The 9,290-nt window shown below is 40.3% G+C and overlaps 2 protein-coding genes across 2 annotated transcripts; both read right to left on the bottom strand.

Moving 5' to 3' along the window:
* Positions 1 to 118: 118 nt before the first annotated feature.
* On the bottom strand, positions 119 to 1,492 carry grem1a (gremlin 1a, DAN family BMP antagonist). Its single transcript, XM_020639951.3, has 2 exons — positions 1,317 to 1,492; positions 119 to 1,164 (listed from the first exon to the last, which is right to left on the bottom strand). The coding sequence occupies exons 1-2, from the start codon at positions 1,357 to 1,359 to the stop codon at positions 617 to 619; spliced, it is 591 nt and encodes a 196-aa protein (XP_020495607.2). The 5' UTR covers positions 1,360 to 1,492; the 3' UTR covers positions 119 to 616.
* Positions 1,493 to 1,543: 51 nt separating this feature from the next.
* On the bottom strand, positions 1,544 to 8,785 carry LOC109988407 (uncharacterized). Its single transcript, XM_065964109.1, has 13 exons — positions 8,586 to 8,785; positions 8,403 to 8,499; positions 7,965 to 8,221; positions 7,286 to 7,437; positions 7,097 to 7,198; positions 6,843 to 7,016; positions 6,667 to 6,748; positions 6,170 to 6,257; positions 4,664 to 4,889; positions 3,903 to 4,052; positions 3,574 to 3,686; positions 2,996 to 3,049; positions 1,544 to 2,769 (listed from the first exon to the last, which is right to left on the bottom strand). Exons 1-13 carry the CDS (start codon positions 8,762 to 8,764, stop codon positions 2,650 to 2,652), a joined length of 1,794 nt encoding a protein of 597 aa, XP_065820181.1. The 5' UTR covers positions 8,765 to 8,785; the 3' UTR covers positions 1,544 to 2,649.
* Between the last annotated feature and the right edge of the window lie 505 nt (positions 8,786 to 9,290).

The following is a 9,290-nucleotide window of genomic DNA, read 5'->3' as shown; positions in this document are numbered from 1 at the left end:
CTTTGGCACTGTTTTATTTACAAGATACTTAAGAACACACATATTATACAAATCCATTAAAATGACGAGGCATGTAGCAGTGCAGGTTACATTACTAACATCTCCATATTGGAACAGTCTTCAGCTTTACATCCCACACAGTGGACACAATACAAACATCAGAAATCTAACACACTTTGCTGCATTTCTGTTATTCTGCGTTTCTGCAACAAATATGAGATTATGAAGTGTTACAATCCAAACTCCCAAAGCTCTCATTGACACTAAACACTTGACTGAAGCACAAACTTTGTTAAAGTCCATCCTGCATGTAAAATCTTCCAGCAACCAACTTAATAACTGGTATTTATCTCGACATTTTGAATATTTTTTTAACGAGTATTTGCAGGAAAATCTTTATTTTTAAAGGGAACGTGGTGAGTGAATTGACCTGTTTGTTGTCCATCAGCAGAATAAGTGATAAATTGGCTCAGGTAAGTTCCTCACCGTCCTGTTCACGCGTTATTTTCAAGTGTCCCGTTAAAAAAAATAAACTGCGTTTTATTTGATCACAAAGCTGCACACATCCCCTCAGCGGAAACACGGTTTTATCGATCTGGATGTAGAGATATGTTGTCTAATCCGTATCTATCGTCGTGCAGCGACACTGCTTTACGCGCTGAATCCGTTTCTTCCGGGTGCTGGGCGTCTGACCCGGGCAATAGAGGGTGTAGGTGACGGTGCTGAAGGTTTTTGGTTTGCAGGCAGAGCAGGACTGAAAGGCGTCCCCGTCCTGGTAGTTATGTCTCGGGATGTAGAAGGAGTTACACTGCCCGTAGCAGAAGCGGTTGATGATGGTGCGGCTCAGGCAGCCCTCCTCCTGGATGGTCTGCTTCAGCGGCTGCGTCTTGCACCAGTCCAGCCGCAGGTACCGACGCTCCGTTACGTGCAGCGCCTCCTGACTGGACTCCAGAACCTCGTCGGTTGAGGTGACAGGCCCCGGCACGTGGGAAACGAGTCCACTGATGGCGGGTGCTTGGCATCCGTCCGATTCGTTTGGGTTGTATTTGTTTGGGTGGGGGAAAGCGCCCTGGTAGGTGGCGGCATCTGTACTCCACAACGGGCTGAGCAGCAGCGTGAAAACAGCCGCAGAAATCAGCGCTGATGATGTCTTCATCACTGAAGCTAATGAGAAAGACGCAAAAGTTAGACACTGATGGAGAGAACTTTACGCACAGCTTTTACGCGCGAATTAAGCACCAAATTTAATCGGCTTTTTTTCTAAATTTAAGTGAATTTCAGAGTTATAATAATCAGATTTCATGAATTTGAGTTACCTGTTGTGTGGTGAGGCTCTTCAAAGAAAATGTATCCAGTCATACAGTTCACACTCACAGCACTAGTTCCTCCTGTCCCCGCGTCCTCTGTAGTGGCTTTAAGAATGACACACAGCAGGATTTCTAAACTGAGATTGAGCAGGACACGCCCCCCCCCAAAACCCCTTTATCCTCACTTTCTCTCTGAAAAGAGGGTAAAAAAAAAATAAAACTCCAGACTTTGTCAATGCAGCTAAATCTTTTATTTGACTTTACACAAACATCTACGTTAAGAAGATCCGACCCAATACAGATTCAGTAAGTCTCTGCAGTATGATAATTAGAATGGAATAACAATGTAATAATGTTACCATGCTACAGTGGTGAAGCTCACACGCACCCCCTTGTATAAATATGACAAAGCAAAGCTACTTCAATTCAAAATGAACAGAATATGATAAGTAATGAGTTGATTATCTGATTGCATTGAGACAAAAAAAAATAACCTTCAGTGTGAGTTCATTTATGTACAGTTGTGGATATAACTTTCTCATTCAACATTCCTTTAAATGAATATATCTCTATACAACCTCTTGTTATAATACAGAGCAGGATATGGTGTACACGGACAGACAACGTTTGTAACACATCGTATGTTAGCATTTTGGTTAACAAGCAGTCGAAGCTAAAGTAAGGTGAAGAGTCAACATGCCTTCAAATCGGTCGCAACAGAAGAGACTCCTTTTATGAATCTGTGATTCCCGAAGTGTCCAGAGGATCCTGTTTGTGCATGTGTGTGTGTTTCAGCCTGTGTGTGTAGCATGTTCAATAACAGAGTGTAAAAGTGAATTACCCCTCCTTGGATTACGAAAGGATATCTTCCGTTCTATAATAACAGAAATTCCTGCTTTTTCAAGGAGTTTATTTTCTTCCTGAAGCAGCCTTCATGAAAAGCAGAGCTTGTTTGCTTTTCAAGGTTCTTTCTTAAAAGCCAAAAGGTCAACAGTCAAGCATGATCCCTAAATTTCACAGTCTGACCAACATGTTTACCAAAGAGCTGGGTTCAAGAGAAGAGTTTTCTATACTGTTAAATGTTGCAGTTTCCCTGTCTTGAAGTGACAATTCTCCCTCGTGAAGTCGCATCACTTCAAGTCCTTAACGTTTGATTCCATTAACAAAGCTTTCTGAAGTTTATGCTTTATAAGGGAAACATGACATTTTATTTTCTGAGCTCACTTTTCCACAGTTTGTTAACCAGATTGCTGTGATATGTAGTGTTAAAAAGTTGATTCTGAGAGCGTACTTCCATATTACAGTGAGTGTTGCAGGTGCAGGAGCTTATAGGCTTTTGGATTTAGGATCTGGCAACAGAGACGGTCGGTGCCACGTCCTCCTCTTCCTCGGAGAAGTGAGGAACAGATTTTTTGGCGACCACGTTCTCCAACCTCTGGCCCATTAAGTAGGGGTTGGTGCTCTGCAATAAGGCAGACAACAAATATAGAACACATACTTTAAAACATAGACTTCATATTTGTGTAATAAAGGTCTTTTCCCAAAAAAAAAAATCGGGAGTTAAATTCTTGTTGAGAAACGATTATAGGGTACACCTCCTCCTTCAGGGGTAATTACATTTTAGCTCTGGTGTTGTGGTGTTTCTGACAATAAGACTAAAAAAGAAATAAAGAAATAAAACACTGTACCCTTTTTCTTCTTTTAGGACCTCCCTTCAGCTTTTGGTACAACAGCTCCTTGTTCTGAAAGGAAAGGCAAAGAAAAATCATGTATCCTTCGCTTTGCAGTCCATTGTTTTTTTAAACACAAACAAAAAAAAAAATATTCTTGATTGCAAAAAATACTCAAAGGGATTATTCTTAAGGTCAGACAAAAACAACACACAACATTTGTTTGATCTTTTAAATCTAAATCAGCTCGACTTTCACAATGTTTTTTTGAGAAACAAAGCTGTAACCACGAGTTTATAACATTCATTGGAAGATTATGTGTCTTTTAATATAACTGTAGTTTTGTTTAGGTTTTTCGATATGTTATTTAGACTTCAAATATTCTCTCCTGATGACAAAGATGGCGTGCTTTTTGTTAAGTTTGCGGTGGCAATGCCTTCTTCATTAGTATGTCTCTGTTTGCTTCTTTAATGACTCTAAGCCAATTCAAATTAAGGTCGAACCTCTAATCTTTCAAGTATAAATGTGTAAAAAAAAAAAAAAGGAGGTTTAATTAATTTTTTTTAAAGTATTTAATTAGGTTAATATGTACTCACCCACTTAGCCAGAGCTGGGTAGTCATGCTCTGGGTCAAACAGGTGCTGGTGTTTCTGAAACTCTTTGCTGAACTCGGCTGTGTCTGGAGCGTTTTCCAAACAGCCGTCAGCCGCTGAGAGTGAGAAGAGACCCCGACAGAAAGAGAGAAAAGAGTGAGCCATCGTAACTGTTCAACAGCAACTTATCAAAAAGTCACTGCTTCAAAACAGCAAAGTGCAAAGAGTACAACACAAAACTGAAAAGGATTGACACAGTGGCAGAAATAACAGCAACACAAATAGTCATTTGTGTTTTAATAAAAATCTGTGATTCAGAAAAGAGTCTCTACCTGTTTTCCCCAGGGGACAGGGGTTCGGAGGGTCCGGGTATCCATGGTCCTCGCTGAAGTCTTTGGGAACATTGTCGCCTGTCAGCTCGGCCACAATGTTGGGGATGTTTCCAAAGGGGCCGAGATGCTGCAGCCCCTCGTGAGCACCACCTTATGGAGGAAAGACAGCATTACAATCAACACAAAAACAGCAACATTTATCAGGTGGGGAAAAAAGCAGGCATCAATAAAGCATTTGTGTATATTATGTTATATAAATATGAGATAATCTAAAGTAATGCTTAGATGTGTTTATTTGGTTTATATATTTAATACTTGGTATTCAGGGTTTAGATTTCCCCTAGGGAATGATCAATTGTTGTTTGTTATTGTAAATTGAAAAAGACGCATTCAAATTAAGACTGATATAAAGTGGGACATAAAGAGACAGTAGAGAGAGAGAGAGAGAGAGAGAGAGAGAGAGAGAGAGAGAGAGACCACCAGTGAATTGAACATAGTTTAAGTCCATTTAATGGTAGAAAAGATCTAGTTATAAAATCAAACCATAGACAATTAGTGCAGTATTTTATAACAGGCAATGTTTTGTTTGACCAGAATGAAATGAAAAGAAGGAAAAATTTGAAGAATATTATTTAAATATGTAAAGAACTAATAAAGACATATGAAGATATTTACTCAAAAATGTGCCTTTTGTACACACAAGCCCTTAAAGTCTTAAAGATCTCAGTTCTTCTCCTCTAAACATGTTGAATCCATCATACCCTGTATACTCTGAGGCCCGACGATGTTGGTGGCCTGATGAGCAGGATACTCCACCCGGGGCCGAGCGATGCCCAGCTGCTCCATGACGCCGTGCAGGAGCCGCTGGATGTCGGCCTCAGACACCTGGTCCACCGTGCGGGGGCTCCGTGCTGGAGCCCTGCCGACCTGCAGGCACAGGAGGAGGCCGAGCAACGATAACCGCACCGCAGAGCCCATTTCTGTCATCTGCAGAGGAGAACAACGCAGTAGATTTTAAAGCTCAACAATGGAGAGGCGTGTAATTGTCATGTGCAAACACAGCTGCATGTTCCTTTTAGACACAAGGTAGACTAGATACTCTACTCTTTATGTGTAAACAATAACATCTTAAAACGTTTTTATATTAAATGTCATTATAGTAAACATAAGAGGCAACAGAGCCAACACGTCCAGTGTAAATAGTCTATAAATAGCCTCCATAACAGGACAATGAAACATGAAAAAACATCGTCATTTGTAACATGTTGTATTTGATTAAATGTTTATTTTTATCATTATAAAACATCACAAATAATCAAAAAGGCTTTTCCTGGTGTTTTTTCTTACCGTGTTTGATGGTAGAAGAACCTGTCTGCTGTGAGAGATGTAAAGCTAGAAATAAAATGACGCGTCCGGCTTCAAAATAAAAGCCCACTTCACAAAACTGACAAAAAAGGGGGCAATTATTCTTTTGTTTCTTATCGTTTAGGCAATTTAATCTTTAAAAAAGTTCATTTAGCACACATTTAGACAGGAATGCTTCCACGTTGTTCTAAAAAGGAGCGCCCGTAAAGCCCTTCTTTACCAGGGAATTTTGTACTTACTTTATTTTGATGACCACACTGTTCCCTTTGCCATTATGCAACCCTTGAGGAGGATGCCTCACTTCACGGTTCAGCTACTGTTGCTAGGACACCAAATATCCTCCCTTTTGATTGGCTGTTTTAATTTGCCAATTATTTATACATGACGCATCACAACATCGCTGCTCTGAGAATGAATAGAAGAGGTCAGGACAGTCTGCAGCCGAGATCACAACAAATCAATTAGGGTTTTTCTTCTAATGTATTTTCTTCAATGTGACATCATCAAGTTTAAGTTCATGTTAGTGTGATGAATTTAACTGTTTGCATTTTGTCCAATTCAAAAGTGAGAAAACTTTTTAATCCGACTGGATTAAAGTGTTCTTCGCTTGTTCATCAGTTTTTTTTCCCTTGAACATGTTTTTTTCCCCTCAATCTGGACTTGTGACCTCCAATGGTTATTTAACGTGCAGACAAAAGTTGAAATAAAAATTTAATTTGATCATTAAAAATATATCACAACATAATCCACACAAAAAAAGTCTTTGTTTAGAAATATTTACATTCATATAAAAAGGTGAACATTAAAATGTAACCCGACTTGTCTCACTAAAATGCTCTACATCACCTTATAAATAAAAACGGCTCTCTTACAGATCAAGCCACATCACAGGTTCCCTATACTGAATGGCGTTTTTTCCAATGTATGAGCTGCAGTGTCCTGACACCAGTGGGCACAGAAGAGCTCTTTTCATCTGGTCCTTGGGGGAATCTTGAGGAACGAGGACAACAAAACAAAATAGAAAATCCACATTATAAGTCTTCATTTCTGTATATTACATAGCCTACTGGTTTTAACACAAACTCCATGAAAAATGCAAATATACAACTTTCTAAATGAATAATACACTTCACACTTTGTTGATTTTGTTCACTTGACTTTTCCAAATGTAAAGAATGGTTGAAACAAAAGTGCATATTGATAAGTTGTTTTTCCACAAATGCATAAAAACGACTCGACTAAATGACCCCCCTGAAATCCATCTGGATAAGACTCAAAAAACAATGCCAGATTTCACAAATTCACTTTCAAATCTCCTATTTCAAAGCGATCTTTGCTGGTCATATGCTGTTAAAACACAACGTTAAATTCAATTAATAACCATGCTTTAAGTTTTCACCTTTTTAGTTTTTCTCGTGGGTTCTTGGAAGCCGTTTTGGGGGGATTTTCCAACAAAACTGCTGCAGGACTGAAACCTTTGTCTGAAACCACACATTTCACACATCATTATAATCTGTGTAAAATAGAAAGTCCACTTTTCTCTACAGCCTGTTTCTTTCTTGACTGTGTGTTTACCTGCACCGGGAAGGCAGGCCCTGAAGAGCTGCACGTTTGGGAAAGTCTCCAGGCCGAGGCTTCTCCTGATCGCCGGTCTGTCACCTGAGGAGGACTCCTGCTTCTGCTCAGGGACTGGAGGCTCAAACTTTGGCTTTCCTTTAATCCAGGGCACCGTCTTAATGGAATGCATTCCTACAAGCATTTCAGAAAAAAGATATTCAGATGAGAAACATTTCATGGACAGAATCTTCCAGCGGGCTCCCATGTTTTACCTTTTAAACTGTGTCTTTTTCTAGGCCCTCTCTTTGCATCTTTGATAAAATGGAAATTCATCAAGTACTCCATACTGTCCATCACAGATTTAGGAATCACACCTAGCAAAAGGAAAACATCTCTCAATCTCCAGCCTGCATAAAAAAAAAATCACTCATCAAAATGTGACTGAAGGATCTGTTGGTTACCGAATAGGTTAGGATTTTCAATGAAGGTGCGAAGGACCAGAACTCGGAGTTCAAGTCGTCCCTCGGACATTTCCGCCTTGTTTGGAGGAGGTAAAAGACACGGAGCAAACACTGTGGCGAGGTTGGAGCTGGTCATCAAGTTTTCACTGCATCTAATAGAGAAAAACACAAGAAGTCAACTCATTCATTATGACACGTAAACATGTTATAAATTAACTCCGACATCCAGTCGAGCGAGTTGTGATGTGAAGAAGGGAAAGAGACCTTACTTCTGAGCCAATAAGAATTGCAAAATATGTTTGTTGTTAAGTAAAGTGATTCCAGTATATAACTGTGCAACTTCAAAATATTGAGTCATATTTCAATTGTGATCAGGAGACTGTCTGTATTAGATTAAAACAGCAGTTGTGGGGCGCTAGTACGGTATAGTCCTCCAAGTGGGTGGCCAGGGTTCAAATCCAACCTGTGGCTCCTTTCCCGCATCTCATTCCCCAATCTCTCTCTCCCTGATTTCCAACTCTATCCACCGTCCTATCTCTCCAAAGAAGGCGCAAAAGCCCCCCCCCCAAAAAAACCAGCAGCTGTTGCCAATTTAACCCTTCTGACTCCAAGATATGCACTGCAACCCCTTTATTTTGGGAGCTCAGTCCTCTCCATTATTACTTGTTTTTCCACAAACCTTTGGGAGATTTTGGACAGGAAGTCAAACAGGTAGTGCAGACAGGAGGAGTTTCTGGCAGGCAGGAGGCAGGACAGCAGCTGGAGGGCTGAAGTCCGGTCCTGAGGGTCGGACAGAGCCTGAGCTTTGAGCAGTGCTGCGTGGAGCTCAGAGGGAAACAGCGGCTCCGGCAGCTCCCTGCAAAACTGTTTGATGAGGGTCGACACATCGTAGGGGAGAGATGTGGACAGACACCCCTCTCCACGGTTCAGCTTGACCTGGGACAGAGTTTTGGGACGTACAAAATCAGATATATCTTTCTGGACTCGAAAGTCACTGAACATAATTTGTTTATTCTCATATCAGAGAGAAACCAAAAGGAAGCAGGTTTTACTCCCACCATCAGAAGCCACTGTTAAAATTCAACAAACTATATAAGCTAAATACAATTAATCTCACCCTGATGATCTTAATGCGAGGAAGAGAGCCTGGTTTTCTGAACAGGCCTACAGTTCCAGCACGCTCCAGGAGCAATGAGCAAGCATCCACCAAAAAGCTGAGACACAACATATGAAATTAAAATAAAATAAAAAAACATCTTCAACTTGTTATTATTAAAGGATAATTCTCCTACTCACTCACCAGGGAACCAGTCCAAACTCAGGGATGTATCTCCTGGGCAAATTCTCCAGAGGGACACCAAAAACCTTGGCACCGCTCATAAACAGTCTGTCTTTTCTCTTCTCAAAGCTCTTCACAGTTATCCCGTAAATCACCCGAAGATGAAACCGCATCACGTTTCTGTCAGTGGCCTTCATCATGGCTCAAATATCACCGAGACACTCCGAAAACAATGCCGCTAAAATGCAGCAGGTCAGCAGTGAATGAAGAAGGCCGGGTGTGACATGTTAATTAGTATCACCTGCGGCCCCACTGGACGAGGAAGTGAAGGTTAGTGAAGTGTTGTGTTCAGGTGACAGTGGGATAGTGGTTAACATGAGATTTTTAGATGTGATAGGGAACGTGTAAATTAGATGAAGATAACTGTCTGAAGTTGCATTTATCCTGTAAGTAAGTTAATCCTGTAAGCTACGTTTGTCATCTATTGTGTGCCTCCAATAGTCTGTAATTGTATATACAGTCAGTAAGATACATTTGCTTTGCAGTAAAATGTTTTTAAGTGCTGTACTAAGGTATGCCTACAGTGAATGTGTAGTTTTTTTTTTTTATTTCAATTTGATGCAATACAAAAAAAATCTTGGGATCATTTTTTTGATTAAATGATATATTTAGTTTCCCCCCCTATATGAAATACTCTAAATTTGAACAGTTTCAAACCATGCAAAG

This window comes from Labrus bergylta, chromosome 15, assembly GCF_963930695.1.
Source record: "Labrus bergylta chromosome 15, fLabBer1.1, whole genome shotgun sequence".
NCBI lineage: Eukaryota > Metazoa > Chordata > Actinopteri > Labriformes > Labridae > Labrus > Labrus bergylta.
The sequence above is the reverse complement of the archived record's forward strand: the minus strand, read 5'-3'. Positions and strand labels throughout refer to the sequence as shown.